General features: G+C 42.6%; 2 protein-coding genes across 2 annotated transcripts in view; one reads left to right on the forward strand and one right to left on the reverse strand.

Moving 5' to 3' along the window:
• Nucleotides 1-54: 54 nt before the first annotated feature.
• Nucleotides 55-12,656, forward strand: LOC311170500 (granzyme A-like; the record flags this gene model as incomplete). Its single annotated transcript, XM_084232916.1, has 5 exons — nucleotides 55-65; nucleotides 1,956-2,080; nucleotides 6,412-6,553; nucleotides 9,748-9,973; nucleotides 12,480-12,656. 5 exons carry the CDS (start codon nucleotides 55-57, stop codon nucleotides 12,654-12,656), a joined length of 681 nt encoding a protein of 226 aa, XP_084089042.1.
• Nucleotides 12,657-14,704: 2,048 nt separating this feature from the next.
• Nucleotides 14,705-18,603, reverse strand: part of CDC20B (cell division cycle 20B) — a gene marked incomplete at both ends in the record, with an annotated part of 35,292 nt that continues 31,393 nt past the window's right edge. The window contains 3 exons of the mRNA XM_084233612.1: nucleotides 14,705-14,805; nucleotides 17,724-17,841; nucleotides 18,328-18,453. Of these exons, the coding sequence (XP_084089738.1) occupies nucleotides 14,705-14,805; nucleotides 17,724-17,841; nucleotides 18,328-18,453 (345 nt within the window). The remainder of the gene's footprint in view (nucleotides 14,806-17,723; nucleotides 17,842-18,327; nucleotides 18,454-18,603) is intronic.

Consider the following 18,603-nt stretch of genomic DNA (forward strand, 5'->3'; position numbering starts at 1 on the left):
CATTTACATTTGTACTTACCAAAATCAAATACTTAGATGCAAATATAATAAAACATGTACAAGAAGTATGTAGATAACATTACAAAACTCAAATAAAAGAAAACCTAAAGAGATGGAGATTCAGGTGTCAATATTATTAAGCTGCCATTCTTGCCAACTTGATTGATAGATTCAATCAATTGCAGTTAAAATTCCAGCAAGTTATTTTGTTTTTCAAAACACATTTATTTTTTCAAATTTTTTTATTTATATATTTTTTATATCATTGGTCATTTTTAAACAATGTTTGCTTCCCCACTCCAGGTGTTGTCCCCATAGAATTTCCTTCACCAATGCACTGTGCACCATTACCTCAGTCCCCTGTGCTCCTCCCTCCCTCCCTCTGATCCCTCTTCTTTCTCCTCCCCTGCAGGATGTCTCTGATTTATAATTGTCTGTGTATTTTTTTTGTTGTGTTTTGTACAGTTATTATTTTTTTCCCCTGATGTCTTGTTTGGTTCCCTATATTCCTCCTATAAGTGAAACCATCCGATATTTTTCTTTTTCCTTCTGGCTTATTTCACTGAGCATAATTCCTTCTAGCTCCATCCATGTTGCGGCAGGTGGCATGAGTATGTCTTTTTTGATTGCTGAATAATATTCCATTGTGTATATACACCACATCTTCTTGATCCAGTCATCTATTTTTGGACATTTGGGTTGTTTCCAGGTTTTACCTATTGTAAATAGTACTGCAATAAACATATGGGTACAGGAAATTTTTGGAATCAATGTTTTTGTGTCTTTGGGTAGATCCCTAGGAGTGGAATTGCTGGGTCATATGGTAGCTCCATTTTTAGTAGACTGAGGAACCTCCAGACAGCTTTCCATAGTAGTTGGACCAGTTTGCACTCCCACCAGCAATGTAGGAGAGTTCCTTTTTCACCACATCCTCGCCAACATTTGCTATTGCTAGTTTTTTTGATAAAAACACATTTATTTTTTATGTGGAAAATAGACAGTCATCTTTTCCTGCCAGCTCACATATAAACTAAAGATTCACTAATGCTACTGTTGCTGCTGGTAGAATATTTTAAAATTCAGTCAGTGAGACTTATTATTGCTGAGACGTTTTCCTCAAATATCTATCTACATTGAAAAATATGCACAAGATTTGGGACCAAGATTATTTAAATAAGTCATCTTCGTACCTGTATAAAATGCAGTGAGCCATACAAGGGGGAGGGCTGATAAATTTGTGCAAAATATTTCTCATATTTTGTTTGTTTTTTTAGCCAGAATATCACAGTATAGGAAAATACAATATAAGAAACACATTTTTAGAATTTTTTTTCTTTAATGAAGTAACATTGGTTTACAACACTGCATATCATTTAAGGGGACAGGTTCACTTCTCCTCAGATGTATGTTACCATACCACACCCACCACCAAGGCACCCAGAGTTCTCCACCATAGTCCATTGTGCCCCCTCCACTAATACCTCCCTGTCCTGCCCGCCCTATCCAGTAGCCTCAATTCTACATCCTGTTTCAAGGGTTTGGTTTGGTTTTGTCTGACCCTTAGTTTTGCCTCTCTATAATTCATATATGAGTGAAACCATCCAGTATTTATCATCGTTTTTCTGGCTTATTTCATTTAATATAATCCCCTCCAGTTCCATCCATACTGTCACAAATGGCAAGGTTTAATTTTTTTTAATATCAAGCTGAACATTTTAGAGGTTCTTCTCATGTACTATGTTCTGTTGGCCACAGGTCTCCCACCCCCAACCACCTGCTAGAGTTACTGTCCTCTCCTCAGCATCCCAGCCAGGGAGAGCACTCCCGCTGGGAATGAGCAGTAGTCACTTTTCTCACGTGCTTGTGCTTTGTTTCCCAAAGTTCAACTTTGAAATTAGAAAGAGGAAAAAAAACATATAAGGAAACCACATCCTTTGTATACTCTGTATATATAGAGTCAATCAAGAACTGAAAACAGGTTTCCTCCTTGATGTGGGGACACCTGCCACGATGAGGAACTCCTGCACTGTTCCAGCATTCTCTCTCTGGGCTGCCATTTTTCTCCTGTTAATTCCTGAAGGTAAGACTGATGCTCGTCATTTCTGTTATAAACCATTGAGCAAACAGCAAACTTTCATGACCTTTTGTCAATGTTAGCTAAATGTTCTAAGAGGAGAGTTTTTACCCTCTTTCTTGGATTATATGTATATATTTTAGAAGAGAATATATATATATAATTATATATATAATTTTAGAAGGGAAAACATCCTTATTCCTTTTTTTATCATATCTTTACAAAAGATAACAGAACCACCAGTGCATATGCTGTCAAGCTATAGGTTAAAAACTGCCAGAAAGGAAAAACAAGCAAAAGTAAAGCTCTCAAGGTAGGAGAACAAACAGTACCTTTCAAGGAAGGAATAGTGGTGCCTCACCCCTCCTTGCTGCAAAAAGGCATAGATAGTTTTAAAGACAAAACAAATTTGACCCAGGCACCCAAAACAAATCAGGGATTATTCAAATCTTTATCAGTGTTTCTCCAGGCTAGTGTGTCCTTGGAAATACACTAGGGCATTTGGAATGCCCCACATCAATTCTCTGGAAGTGCTGTGGTATTTTATATTAAGCCTATTCCTTGGTGTCCTAAGCAGTGACCAGCATGTCTGGTTCTGTGATATACATGCGTCAGTATGAAAGGCTGCAAAACACCTGTCATTGTCACTAGAAGAAAAATGAGGATTTTTAAAAACCTTCTAAGAAGTGAGGACTGCTCTGAGGCTAGACTGACAAGTGTGGAGCAGTCAAGGGCTTTCCTCAAGAATCCGGAGATGGGAGGGACGGACAAGTGCTGATATCACAGATTCTTAGATAGGAATTGCCTCATTTATCTCAAACCTAAAAAGGAGAATATTTTTAAGTAACTTTAACATTAAAAAAATATATGGTTGCAGGACATTCAAAAGGGTGGGCATATTAGAAGTATGACATAGTATGACTATTATTGTCATGGTAAATCCTCCAAAAGGTAAAAACAGAGGATTCTAAAGTCCAAAAGATTTCTTCTTCAAAGGAAACAACAAAAGCAACTTGTCCTACTTCACTTGGTTTTCTGTGGTTATGCAGAGCAAAATGGACCCAGAAAGAGTATAGACACAACAGGGCAACATTTGTTGCTTTGACCCAAGCCTGCTGCACATCAGAATAATCTGGAGGATTTTTTTTAAATACTAGCCCCTGTCCTGGAAATCCAATTTATTTTGATACTGCATGGAAATCAAGAGTTGTTAGTTTTAATATCTAAACCTTGATCCCTGGCCCATTTAAGAGTGGTTGATTGTGGGAAATATAGCTGGTGAATACATATACACATGTATGTATTCACCAAACACAGGACTTTGCATAAAGGAGTATCCTATTGAATTTATAGTTTCTGCAGCCCAGAACATCTAAAGATGCACCTTTAGAATCTATCTCACAGAATTCACCTCAAGAAAAAATGTGAGGCAGGTGAAGTTCTCTTGGTTTATCTGTTCTCACCCCTCTATTTCTGAGCCTAGAATTCTAATTGCTTTCTGGAAATTAGAGCAGCTGTAGCCACTCTCACACTCAGCAAGTTTTATTAAGACTTCTGCATCATTTACATCTCATTATGAATTTGTGAGTTGGCTCTAATAATGGAGTAGCAGGACCTGTGCCCTATTTAATGGACCAGGAGTCTCAGCAATATACAGGCAGATACAATACACAATATACATGTTTTAGGAGGATCCCAGAACATCTGGTACAGGAAAGGTGGAAGCTGAGAGCATATCCAAAAGGCACACATTCCTTTCAGCCAGAGTGGATGCTGTGCCCTGTTTAGCATTTATGACCCTCTAAAAATGAATCAATACTTCTGGTCTATCATCACGATCTAACATCTAATTTCAGTCAGGCAACTATAGGGTAAGGTAAAAGTATCAGGCTTTTCTGCCCTCCCCCCATTAGGATAGATGAGGGAACCCTGTGGTCCTGAATGCACGCCTGATGGCGGGCACCTGGAGTGGGTACACCTGGGCTGAGAGACTGAGTTTATAAGGGCAGCATCACGGGGATGCCAGCAGAAGCCAAGAAGGAATGGAAGCAGGAAAGCAGAGAAGCAGACAGAACACAAGAGAAGGCCAGAAAGCCCAGATAGAGTGAAGACTTGCTGGGGCTGGGAGACCTGCCATCCTCCTGGCCCCCCAGCACCCCTGCCTGCCATGTGCCTGGTAAATCTAAATAAAAAGCCTGCAAAAGCCACTGAAGGCTCAGGACTCTCTCCTCTTTTACCCGGTCCACATGGGATCATAGAAGGTCCTGCTGCGTGTCATTCCTTCCCCTACAGTGACATTCTCTCCTTATAGCATCATTCTGCCTCCCTCCCATTACCTCATCAGAAAGGCCCTAAATCCAGGCATCAAGAGGTGGCTGGATCTGGAGAACGGAGGTGAACATCAGGTGGAGTTCTCCCAATATAGCATGCTACTCTCTAATGCCAAAGTTCTCATGAGTAGGGTCACAGTAAAAGGTGCTAAGAACAGTTTGTAAACTGTGTTTTTATAAGAGCTTGAGGGAAAACGCCAGCTCTCGGACATCTAAAGCCTCTGCTTCCCCAGATTAATACTCAACCAGAAATGGGTGGAAGGGACTCAAGGGTGTCACTGCTGTGGTTTGAGTTAGTGCGGGGTCCTTGGGTTCACTCTGGGAAGCTTTCACCAGAGCTTCCCTTTCAGCGTCACGCAGTGAGTTTTCCGGCGAGTTTCTCCACGAGACAGACAGAGACGGTAGTTATATTTAAAGGGCAGGTTTATTAGGGAAAGGGACTGAAAAGTAAAGTACTTGCTTAGACACAAGCGGGTAAAGTACTTGCTTAGACACAAGCGGGCAGGAAGAGCCGCCCCTCTGTGGGGGTAGCGTTAGGTTTTATGGGCTTCTTTTGGTAGGGAGGGGTTCATCTTTGTGAGTCTTCAGATGGTTGCTAATTTTGGGTAACTATGTAGAATTTGAAAGGGATGGGAGATTCTACAATGGGCTCAATCTCCATATCTTCACCTTTAGGGTCTGTTGGGCTCAATCTCTTTACCCTTGGGCATGTGCTCTAGACAATCCCTACAGCAGTAGGCCTAAGGATTAGAGTCTGCACCTATGGATACTAGGGTCCTCTGGGCCTAAGGATAACAGTTTCTGCAACTTTGTCAATGGTTATGCTAATTTCTTCTACCCCCACCTCCTTGTGTGAGCCAGGTTTCTGATCCTGTGGAGCCTCCTTTTTTTTATTTTTTCTTAAAGATTTATTTATTTATTTATACAAGCACTGAGTACAGTCAGAAGTGCGGGAGGGTGAGAGAATTCACCAGAGCCAGAGCAGGGAACAGAAAAGGCAGACTGACGAAGTACACTGCTGAGGGGAGCAGCGGGCACAGCAGGAGAGGTCTGCGCGCCATGTGGGATCCTCATCGGCAGCCGGGGATCCAACTGGCGCTGCAGAGGCTGCGGGCAGCTCGAAGCCCAGCACTCAACTGCTGCACCACCAGGGGAGGCCCTGGTGCCTCCTTTTTTTAGTTTGTTTTTTTTTTTCTATTCCTGTCCTCCATCATCATCATCACCAGGATCTCCTGTAGCAGTTGTTGCTGGTGTAGAGCAAGGCACAGCTCTCTGTCCTTTGCAAGTCTTGGGGTTGAGGTCAGTTGTTGTGATGTTATAGGGTAAGGAAAAATGCCAGGCTTTTCTGCCCTCCCGCCATCAGGATAGATGATGGGTCCTTGCGGTCCTGAGTGCATGCCCGCTGGCGGGCACCTGGAATAGGGTTTGGGCAGAGGTAGATGGGATTCACCTGGGCTGAGACTGTGCTTTTAAGGGCGGCATCACAGGGATGCTAGTAGAAGTTGAAAGAGAAGCCAAGAACGAATGGAAACAGAGAGAGAAGCAAGAGAAGCAGAAGCCAAGAGAAGGCCGGAGAGCCCAGAGTGAAGACCTGCTGGGGGCTGGGAGGCCTGCCAGCCTCCCGGCCCGCCAGCGCCCCTGCCTGCCGTGTACCTGGTAATCCCAATAAAAAGCCTGCAAAACCACTGAGGACTCTGACTCCTCCTTTACCCGGTCTGCTGATCATAGAAAACCTGCACTGTGTCCATTCCTGCCCCTACAGATGTATTTCCAGCCTGCTAATATACAGCTTCTGTGAGCAGAAGGGGGTGCCTTCTCACACACCCAAGTAAGAGCAGGATTTGTACTCAGATATCTGAGCAGCTACTCGGCGGGGAGGACAGGAGAGAAGTTTTCTCATCAATCCTTCCCTTCAACCTGGAAAAGCAAGTCTGGCCTTAGAAACATGGCTTTAACGGAGCTCTTTGGGGCAGGCACTGATAGAATTTGCCGTCTTCTTTTTAACAGATTTCTGTGAAAAAATCATTGGAGGACGTGATGTGAAACCTCATTCAAGACCCTACATGGTTCTGCTTAAAGGAGAGAAAAGCCTTTGTGCTGGGGCTTTGGTCGGAGAAAGCTGGGTATTGACTGCAGCTCACTGTAACGAGTAAGTGCTTGAGTTTTAAAAAGAATTTGAGACATTCTGAATTGGGTGAATACTAATAAAAAGTGTAAATCCTTGTAAAGTGTCAGGAGGCTTATGTGTATCTTCACAACACTGAACTCTTTGGGAGCTTGCTTCATGCACCCCAGCAGGCTTGGCCCCAATGAATAGACTGATGAGGACCCACAATGAGCCCCCACCAGTTCTTCCTCGAGGTCTCCTTTAGAACCACCTGGTCTAGGTGCTGCAAGGCTTTGCTTCTTGTCCTGACTCTAAATTGAGTAGAATTAGCCAGGGAAGTGTAAAATTTTCTATGTCCCCTCAGGCTATTGAGCACAACAGTCACATAGAGAAAACTTGATTCAAATGCTTTCCTGTTTCCCTGAGTAAACACCTCTCACATCTTTAGCCTTCTCTTAACCCCTGTCAACCACTACCTTCAAATTCCTTCCAAGTATGGTCTTTTCCCATTACTTAAATCAAGTTTCCTGGACTGTTCAATAAGGTAGTCACTATTGTTGCATTGCCAACACCACATTGACGAAAGGGAGTCAAGGAGCAAGCTGCACAGTGCAGGACGCTGTAGAAAGCAAGATCCTGACTTTTTATTGATAGGCTAATCATAAGACATCAATTATGCTGGGTAGGAGAACAAAGAGAAGGAGGGGGTAAAAACTGAGAACGTGCTTATCTCATCTAGGGTTTCAGGGGGCTGTGAGTCTGCTGACCATGTATTGATAATCCATATTGTATTGGAAATCATACTCCAGGTTCCCATCCATGGCTCCAGTCTTTTTAACAAGGCCCAGGATATAAGGCCAAACATCAGTCAATAGCCCCTATGGCATTCCCAGTTGTACCTCATTATGCATATCCTTGGTCCCAGGGTGAACAAGCTTTCTGCTCTTGATTGTTTTGAAAGGCACCTTATAGAGTCTGGTATACTACATTCCTTTGGGTCAGATAAATAAATGACCAGGCCGTTCTCACCTTGTATTGGAGGGCATAATTACTGGGTACTAAAATGATGGCTGAGCAGGCTGTTTAAATCTAGCAGGCCCACAATTATGTAAACTTACATGTTTCTATGTAAATTTACATTAATTAAAGTTAAATAAAACTGCAAATTTACTTCCTTGGTCACATTAGTCACATTTCAAATCCTCAGTAGCCATATGTGGCTAGTGGATACCATACAGGACAGTGTAGTTTTTTTGGGACATTTCATCCTGAAAGTGTGCTCTGCTGAAAACACTGTTCTACTGTCTTAAGTGAAACTAATATCAGCTGGTATATGGAAAAGTATCCATGTGAATGATAACAGCCTTCATTAGTTCATCAGAGAGTATGTTGATTTTGTTAAGCAAAATGAACCTTTCAGCATGGAGTTAAAAAAAAAGAAGGCATCCTCGGCCCCTTCTTCAGGCCACCACTCCCCCAATATACATACATCCTATGTCATGCAAATTGGGTGCCACCCCTCCACTCAGTAATCTATTTCTCAAAGTTTTCCTATCTAAGATAAACATGTTATTCTCTTACACAGTTCCCTTCTATGCTTTTTTTTTTTTTTTAAGTTTTATTTGTGTATGCATACAAGAGCTGTGGTACAGGCCAGAGATGCAGGGGGTAAGAGGATTCACCAGAGACAGAGTGGGGAACAGAACAGGCAGACTGACTGAAATACACTGCTGAGGGGAGCAGCGGTGGAGACAGGAGAGGTCTGCTGCACCACATGGGTTTCTCCCTGGCCAGCCAGGAATTGAGCTTGTGCTGCAGAGCCTGCAGATTGCTTCATAGTGTGGTGCTTAACCCCTTGCACCACCAGGGAGGCCCCCTTCTTTGCTTTACTCTAAAACTATCAAATACCTTTTGCTTCTATCTCTAGTCTATTGAGAACTTTTCCTGTGCTCTGGACTTGATTCTCTTATCAGTGCTAAAACTCCATCAGAGATCTCAAGGCTTGGCTTAGCTTCTTGGAGAGTTCCCTTAACATTTGTTTTTCAGTGAGCCTGGTTTAGCTTGTAAAAATAAGCAGGTGATGATGATGACAGCAAGTATGATATGGTGAAAATTCATAAGCATCTTACTTTTTATTCTCTAACGTACTTCATAGCTGGTATATTTACATATGGGACAACGGAGATCAATATATAACATGTTCAGCTCCTGATTAAAAGAGTCAATACAATTAATAGTGTTGTGACTGTTTTCAGGAGGAAATACGATGTCATTCTTGGGGCTCACTCAATAAGCAATACAGAAAAAGAAAATCAACAGATAATACAAATTAAAAAAATGTTTCCCTATTCAAGTTATGGTGGAAAAACACTTGAGAATGATCTTCAACTTGTACAAGTATGTACCTTTGACTGTCTTCTTTTTTTTTTTGTTTTTTATTTTGTTTTTTAAAGATGTATTTAGTTATACATACAAGAACTGGGGTACAGGCCAGATGCGCGGGGTGAGAGGATTCACCAGAGACAGAGTGGAGAACAGAACAGGCAGACTGAAACACACTGCTGAGGGGAGCAGTGTGCGAGCCAGAGAGGTCTGCTGCACCATGTGTGTTGCTCCCTGGCCGGCCGGGGATCGAACTTGTGCTTCAGAGGCTGCAGATTGCTTCATAGTGTGGTGCTTAACCCCTTGCGCCACCAGGGAGGCCCTGACTGTCTTCTTTAAAGTCATAGAACCCCCCACAATCTGGCATGGGAACCTCTCCTCCGTTGTGATATTGTTATGACAGGAGTTTGTCAGGTAACCAGACAGCACTCAGAGAGGGAGAGGGAAGTTATTTACTCCGGAGGGCTTTACACCGGCAGGCCCAGAGATCTCTCTCCAAAGTCTGAGCTCCCAGCAATTAGGTAACAGAGTATTTATTGCCTAAAGCAAGGGGTACAGTCAGCTGAGATGCATGAATCAGGCGTTTGGCCTTGAGAGTGTTTATCACTTGTTCCCTGAAACTTTCAGTCTACAGCCTATGTCCCAACTTCAGCTCATCAACAGGTCAGCCTGACATTTTCCACTTCAGTATCATACAGACCACAGCTACACAGGGAAACCCTGAGGGTTGGACCAGCATTTAAGCAAATATGTGAATATTTTAATTCATTCTATTAACTCTTTCTTCTAATCATCCAACAGTTGAGGAAAAGGGCAACAATAAATGAAAACGTTACTACCCTTCCATTACCCAGTTTAACTAAAAATGGGAGTGATGTGAAACCAAACACCCAGTGCCAAGTTGCAGGCTGGGGGAAGGTTAGTAACAAAGGGTCTTCATCAGACACTCTGAAAGAAGTCAGTGTCACCATCATTGACAGAAAAACCTGCAGTGATAAAGATCACTATAATAATGATCCTGTGATTGGACGGAATATGATTTGTGCTGGAAACAGGAAGGGTGGAAAGGACTCATGTGACGTAAGTACAATAAGATCTCATGTTTTAGCTGCTAGAGTAAGTCATGCAGACAGAGAAAATGTAATATCATGTTTTACCTTGTTGTGGCGTGTCTTCTGTAGAGTTCTAGTGCTTCTATAGAGTTCTAGTGGAAAATGTTTGATAAAACCCAAGTCAAATAAATTCATATTCTCAACTCAGGTGAGTTCATGAAAAATAACAAGTTTACCTCTACTGCTAGATCTTCTATGTTTTATATCAAAAACCACTTAGAAGTGACTTTTTCTTCTTTTCTCATATTAATGTATGGAGATCAAAACTTGCAAATATGTGGCACTCAGAAGAGTTGAAGTCAGGGTTCCATTAGACCCTTTGGTACCCTTTTCTTATCACAGCACCTTCCAATAATCCCTCTGCCATGTGACTGGGCAATTGCTTTTCATTCCTAGGTACTGGTCTAGACCCCATCACTTTGTAGAGCCAAACTCAATGCCAGGAGACAACTTTCAAGTATGGCCCATGCCAGAGAACGTGCACGCCCTCACACCCCAGTCCCCCGAGAAGGGAGGGCAGGATCCTACTTAAGATGAGAGTAGAAGAAACACTCCCATCTCTAAGCTCAGTACTGACTTTGCTCCATTGTCAAAAACTCCTTGGAGTGTCCTCTGAAAAGGATGTGCAGTGTGCACAGCATTGGGGTCACCAGAGATTGGAAGAGCCAGAGGCCTCTGCCTTCGCCAGGAGCTTATCTATAAGCTTCAGCAGAATTTTAATGACTTTTTTCTTAGGAAGGACAGACAAATCCCAGGAAAAGATGGCATTTGTCTTCCGTACCCTTCCATTTTCTCTCCTTTGCCCTCCCTCATCTGTTTTTGCCCTTCAAACACCACTCTGAGTGAGGGACTCAAAGGATGGGGTTCCCTGAGTGAGGCCCTTGGTTTATCACTGAGAAAAATTTTTATTGAATTTCCCATTCAGCAAACACAGCAAGTTTTAATAAAGTAAAGACATAAACAAAAACAGTCAAAGGCTGCATTTTTAAAGGATAGGTTCATTAGGGAAAAGAGAAGGGGGTGGAGGAAAGGCCCTGCATAGACACAGGAGGGCAGTCATAGGACAACACCTGCGTTTTGCCAGGTCTGGGGTAGTTTTATATAGTGTTCCTTGAGGTTTCGGGAAGTGGTTGGAAAGGGGGGTAGAGTCATTCCTTTGTGGAATTTTACCTATCATGTCTAAGGCCTGGCTGGGTTCATCTGTAAGGACTGGTGTTTCTTTGTATGACTAACAAGACTCCATATCCACACCTCTGGTCTGTGCCTTTAGATTTCCATAGCCAGTTTAGAGACTCTTTAATCATCTCTACCCCCACCTCTAGTTTTGTTCCTTGTGAAGCTTCCATCACACATTTTCTACTTTGAGCTCCCATCGTGAGCATCCAAGGACCCCGACACTCAGGCCTTTGCAGCCCACATGCAGCATCCCAAGGCCTCCACAGCATGCCAAGATGTCTGTCCCCTCCCCACCAGCCTCCCTTGCCATCCAAACCTAGCTGTCCTGCCCACTCTCTCAACACCCAAGACTCCTCTGAATTGGCTCTTGATGAAATTAGACCTAAGGACTGATTCTGAGAGTGTCAGGCACTGTATTAGACAGGGGAAAGAAATACACCTGTCCTAGTAGACCCAGGGTTCTCACATGGCTCTTGATTTCATACACGTGTAAGACTAACTTTTGCCTGCAAAGGGAGCTTCCCACAGCCCTCACATCACCAGGAAGGGGATAAATGGGTAGATTTACACTGCACAGCTCTGCACACAGGCCTCAGTGGCCCTCCATCCAGCTCCACCCGCCTTCACTGGGGCACTGAGGTACCAAGCCAGACTTGAGTTCTCACATACAGTTAGAGATGTGATTTTAGAGTTCCCTGACAGAATATGCGGTCACACAAGTGGTGGCATGTTCTGGGAGAAAAAGGCAACTTACAAATAACTGAAGCCTCTGTGCTGTGGAGTCAGCTCTGATGTGTAATCACTGATTTCTGAACCTTTCCATCCAGCATCAGCTGCTCAAAGAGACTTAGGGAGTAGGTTCTAGGTATTGGAGATGGTGAAAGCAAAGTTTACGCTGGTGCTGGGGGTTTTGGAAGATAACTACCTGCTGGGGATGCTTGAAAATATGGTTTTTACTCTTTGCCTTTTGCCCCATCTACATTTGGCCATTTTACCCCTTGAGTTACTAAGCATTTTGAGAAATGACACACAGGTGGGTCATCTTTCTAAAATAGAGGATCAATATCAAAATCAGTGGCTAGTGTAAACAATAAATGCTTTATTTCTCTTTTCACTAGTTTATGAATGAATCAAGTTTATTCCCAAACATTTTGTTTTTTAAGCTGTAATTTTCAATTGGTCAAGGTGTCTATTAAATTTCAACTAAGTTTTAACTTCACATTTAATGAAATTTCTGCCATCCTGCTAATGGTCATGTTCCATGCTAATTCCCCATCACCCCTCTTGTGTTTCCCCAGGGAGACTCTGGCAGTCCTTTGATATGCAAGGGTGAGCTCAGAGGCATCACTTCCCGTGGCGCAGAAGGGAAATGTGCAGAAGGGAAATGTGGAGATCCCCGCTTCCCTGGCATCTATACTCTTCTCTCACAGAAGCACATCAACTGGATAAAAAGGAAAATGAAAAGACCAGTTTAGATCATTCTATTTCATTTCATTTACTGTCACTTTTTGATCTTATATATAAAGTCAGTTCCTGTGACTGTGCCTGTCTCTTTGCACTCACTGTAGTAGGCAGGTACCACCTGCAATATGGGGCAGGATAATACAGTCACCTGGAGGATAACGCAAGCGAGCAATTAAGGGACCGATGTCATGGGTGTTGTTCCAGAGTTATGTGACTTACAAAGTTACTTATCCACAAATTCCAGAAGGAGTGACACTAAGGTCAGGTCTGTCTAGTAACAAACACAGTTAGAACTCATCATTTCTGTGGGAAACACAAACAGCCAGTCTGGAGCATGCAGGTTAAAGAAAATGAGGTGACACTTCCAAAGCCATTGTTCCACATCAACACCTGCTATTCATACTTACATGCAAGACCCTGAGTCTATGTGAGAAATAGGAACAGGAAATGCCTTGAGCATTTTCTAAAGGCAAGTAAGTGAATAGTAGGTATTAAAATTTAAGGGGCTATAAAAGATGCACATGGCCAGACAAGAAAATGATGCACCAGAAAGTCAGCCTCTTATCTCAGTTGTTCCTATTTAAGCCCTGGATTATCTGGATGATTCCTTGGTTCTCCTTGTTGCTGAGCCTGGGCAGGTCCAACACGGTTACAGTGGCTGCCCATCCCATACTAAGAAGTGGGTATTGAATGGTGGCTGAAAACTTGTTTTGAAAAAAGTCCTGTGAAGATGTGGGGTGATTCTGATAGAGTTCAGATGATGGGATTCAGTGCATAGGATTCTTGGATCCTTTTGAGAAAGATTTCAGCAGATGTCCCCATTCATTAGCACATGACAAGTTTATTGAGGTATGGTGAACAAGGAAGGAGAGACGCCTGCACAGACACTCCAGGGCAGTTGTAAAGAACAAGAGCTGCATTTTGCCAGAGCAAGGGAAAAACATTATTTTATAACATTCTTTGATAGAATTATTGTGGAAATTATGGCCTGGGGTCAGGTTGGGTTGGTCTTCTAAGATTGATAATCATCTCTGCCCCCACCTCTGGCTGATAATCTTTTCTGATCCCACCTTTGATTCCTGGAAACTTCCATAGCCAGGTTTAGTCTGAGATTTATTAATCATCCTTACCCTCACCTCTGGTGTCTGGGGAAGTGGCAGATTGTGTCCCCTACAACACAGACCAAGGGGTACCCTGGGACAGGCAAACTTGCAGGCTCTAAAAGGGTCCTGCCATCCGTGTGCACAAATACAATGGAGACTCTTAGCTTAAAAATATTTCAATATGGTTAGTGTGCACAGAAAGAGAAGAAGAAAGCGTATTCCAAGTAAAACACCCAAAATTACCCATCCCCTCATAGGCAAATGACCAGCCATTTAGGGGTGGTCCAAAGTGAGATACTGAGGACTGAAAGGTCGAGCAAGTCTTAGGCAAGTCTTGGTGGGGAATCATAGGAAAGGGACAGAAGGGGCCAGGCAAGTCTGGGAGGAGAGAAGCAAAAAAGCAAAGTACAAATCAAGATAAAGGCTGCCACTGCCAGCCTCCCCATGTGTCTGTCACCCACGTGTCTCTTCCAAGTGTCTCTTCCATGTCTCTCCCCCTGTGTCTCCTCCAAGTTCCCCAAGTCCGTGGTGCAAGTCCAAAGTGAATGTGTTTTTACTGTATTGAAAGCATATTAGAGCCAAAGTTGAATGAGAGGAAAGGATCTCAAATATGCAGAGGCAAATAGAAATATGGGGCGAGAGCTTTGGAGAAAAGTCAAGAAATCTCTGCTATAGATAGTACATGACTATAGCAGGGAAAACACAGCTCTAGCAAGAAAGAGTGGAGTGGGAAGGAGGAGGAGGAAGAGCAAAGAGGAGGTGGGGAGTGTCAAAGACAGCCTCTGGGAAATACAATGAGAGCAGAGCAAACAAAATCACCTAAGGAAGAACAGGCTCTCAAGTCAGGAAAAGCACTTCATCTCATTAGATACTCAACAACCCCATGAAAAAGACAAGGTCAGTGCGGTTACTCTCACTGAGCAAGGAGGAAGCTGGAGCTCAGAGGGACTGAGAGGCTAGCAGCAGTTCCAAATATAGGCTGTGCCATCCGCGGCAGCAGAACACACTCGGGTCTTATCTGGACTCAAAGCCAAGTGCAGCACTCTGCCTCTGTGGCCTGGAGGAAGAAGGAGAAACAGTTCATGATGCCCGTTATGAGGGCCATGGTTGAGGAGGAGCAAACTAAAGTGTGATCAGAAATCACATCCCAGGATTAGGGATTTGGGGGAAACCTGCCACCTTTAGAGCTGGTGACCCTACTGTGCCTCTGCTGAGGTAACAGCAGTCAGGGCTGACTCGGAAAGATCCTGAATGGCTTAGGTTTTGTTTCAATGTCTCCTTTCTAGACTATTTCTCTTGGCTGCCAACAAATTACCACAAACACTGTGAGTTGGAACAATGAAAATGTCTTCTCGCTCAGTTCAGGAGACCAGAAGCCCCAAATCAAGGAGCGCCAGCTACAGCTCCCTCTGGAGATTCGTTCCTTGTCTCATCTAGGCAGCCACTGGCAGTCTTGACTTGCAGCCACATTACCCCTGTCTCGGCCTCTGTGGTCACAGCACCTCTTTTTCTGTGTGTCTGTTCTCTTCTGTGTGTCTCTTGTAAGAGTTTGTGACCCACCTGGTTAATCCAGGATAATCTCATTTCAAGTTCCTTAATTAATCAGCAAAGTCCCTTTTTCCAAATAAGGTCACATTCACAGGATCCAGGGGATTGACATGGATCACTTTAGGGAAACTTTCCTAGCCCATGACATGCCATGTAGCCCATGCTATTATTATTCTATCTTCCCTAATTTACCCAGGAATTGCCATTTTTCTGTTCCTACCACTCACCCCATTCTTCATATTAGCCCCCAAAAGTCATCCCCTTTGGACCTAGGTTTCAAGAAACAAATCAAATAAATAGATGTATCTTAGCAGGACACACCCACAAAGCATACATGAATTTCTTACTTTTGGAATTCTAGAGGCAACACTCCTTTCTTTTATACAACTAATCACTTCCCAAAGAACATTCTGTGAAACAGTTGTTCTATATGAGTTGAATGGGTGTGAAAAATAAAGTGTTTAATGTTCACATTAATTTGGGAGCTCCAGGTTAAGAAAATTAAGCAGGATTCCTTATGTCAGAGTTATTTCTAGACTGCTATATGCATTATAAATATTTGGAATAAGAAGCTATAATAGGCAGCATTTCTGAAACCAGTTTGACCAGAGTCCTTCTGACCTAAGTATCTCAAGCAATTACAAGTTTTTGGTGGGACAAAGGTGCCAATTGTAAATTATCTTTCTGCTGCAGTCAGAAAACTGGAATTTTCCCTAGAGAATCATCACTGTAAAACTTAGCAAAGATGTGACTATGATCTAGAAAAATTTTTTCAAACTGTTGCCACTACCCAGTATCAAATACAAGAGCTACCTGTATTTTATTGTAGCAACACCATACACAGGCACATATGTGTGTTGATGACCATAACAAAGCTTCACAAAATAGTACTAACGTTCTCATTTATTCCATTTTATTTCATTTTTTTAAGGCTGATCTTGATTCATTACATCCAGGACCAAATAGGTCAAACCCAGTTTTTTAAAGATTTATTTATTTATCCAAGAACTGGGGTACAGTCAGAGGTTCAGGAGAGTGAGAGAATTCACCAGAGATAGAACAGGGAGCAGAACAGGCAGACTGACCGAAGACACTGCTGAGGGGAGCAGCAGACGAGGCAGGAGAGGTGGGCTGTGCCATGTGGGTTTCTCCCTGGCTGGCCAGGAATTGAACCTGCACTGCAGAGACTGTGGACAGCTTCACAGTGCGGTGCTCAACACGCTGCCCCACCAGGGAGGCCCTGGAGTCATAATTTTATGAAGAACAGGGTTTTAAGACTTGATTTAATTGAAATGTTACAGAGAAGATTTGCATGGCCCCTGCGCAAGGATGACACGCAAATTCGTGAAGCGTTCCATATTTTTTAGCTAAGTTTTGTAAACAACCCAAATGCCCAAAAATAGATGACTGGATCAAGAAGATGTGATACATATACACCATGGAATATTACTCAGCATTCAAAAAAGATAAACACATGCAATTTGCAGCAACATGGATAGAGCTGGAAGGGATCATGCTCAGCGAAATAAGCCAGAAAGAAAAAGAAAAATACCAATGGTCTCACTCATAGCAGGAATCTAGAAAACTTAAATAAGGGACCAGGAAAATGAATAACTATAAGAAAGTAAAAATCAAGATCAACAAAAAACTATGAACCAGAGACACTCTATGGGGGGTGGGCAGCGGGGAAAGGAGGGATGGGGTCAAAATAAGGGGGTTGCAATTGTATGGGGAATATAAAAATAAAATTTATTTAAAAAAAAGACTTGATTTAAAATATTTCTCTAATCTTAGAAGGTCCTCTAATTGCATATATTAGGATTTAAAATATGCAAATGATCAATTCTCATTGCTCCTATGCTCATGTCTGGACCACCAAAGTGGCTTTTCAAGAGCTGCCTGTATTTTATTTACCAAATCACACAGTGTAACAGCTAATGTATATAAAAGCCAAACAGAGGTCCAGCCAGTTTGACAGCAGAAGCAGGAAGCCTTTCTATTAAGGGTGTTTTGTCATTGCCAAAGAACATTCTCAGAATCTCCAAAGAAGGCAATGGTATTATCACTACCCAACACTGTACGTCTGTGTTGTTTTTTTTAGTTTTGGTTTTCTGTCTGTCTCCTCTCACATAAGAATAGGCTCCCTGAGGACAGGAATATTGTCTGTCTTGCTCACCTGTCTATACACCCAAAAAAGTGCCTGCCACATCATCCATGCACTATCAATTTTAAATGATGAAGAATCTTAGTCCAATTCAGAAGCACTCCATCTATACACCTAAGGTATGGTGGGTATAGGTCTTTTTCTTCAGAAGATATATATACTTCAGATAACCAGAAGGAGAAACTCTTCCATTCCAGGCATTTCCTGCCTATCACAGGTCATTTTATTGTATGTCATTTATTCACTCACTTATCAATACTGACCAAAAAATCCACCCGATCTGGCCAAAGCAGGACAGGCCCACATAGCCACGTCACTCTGAGGAGTGCCTTGACCAGTTGCAATCTCCTTTGTCTTTGGTAGCCAAATTAGGGAACAAATCTGTAATAATGACCAAAAATAAAAAAAAAAAAACAGAATCATGTCCATTTCTGATTCATTATAAATGTGTTTTAAACTTATTCTAAGTCTGTCTCCACCATCCTCTAGAGCACAGCCAGGGTTAAGATGAAAGAGGAATTACATTCATTCTAGCAACAAAGAACTAAATGTATAAATAGGGTGAAGTGCAATTAAGGTATAAACTTAAATGGACTAATGTCATTGGCCATGGGTAGCCAGACTGCTCTCAAGTTTCACAGTCAAAGCAGTGCCAAGAAAGAAAGGAAATGTGAAAAAAAGAAAACAAATTAAATTCACATTTCATTTGTACACAAAGAAGTCTTACCAAAAAGTGGCTCAGCTTTTAAGAACTGAAACTCCTGTGGATTCAGGAGATAGACTGAGACATGTTTGGGTCCTGTGCTCTCTCATTATCTTCACAAGATTCTGATCAAAATAAAGGTGAACTTCAGAAGAGACATTTACCTGTGAGTTGGTGGTTGGGGTCTGGATGCTTTTTCCAGTATTTATGTCCAAGATGTGTAAACGTCCATCCTTCAATCCTCCTCCAATAGCAAGAACTGCAGACTGCCAGGGGCACCAATCCATGGCCTTGAAAGTTGCAAATCATCACATAGGCAGGTCAACTTAGAGAAGGTGAAGTTGTGACTGAGCTGCTCTGTGGTAACTGAAATACCAGACGTCTGCACCCAGCATAGCTCTCTCTCCTGGGTCTCCAACCAAAGACAGAAGCGACTGCCT

The sequence above is a fragment of the Talpa europaea genome, assembly GCF_964194135.1.
Source record: "Talpa europaea genome assembly, chromosome: 5".
Taxonomy (NCBI): Eukaryota; Metazoa; Chordata; class Mammalia; order Eulipotyphla; family Talpidae; genus Talpa; species Talpa europaea.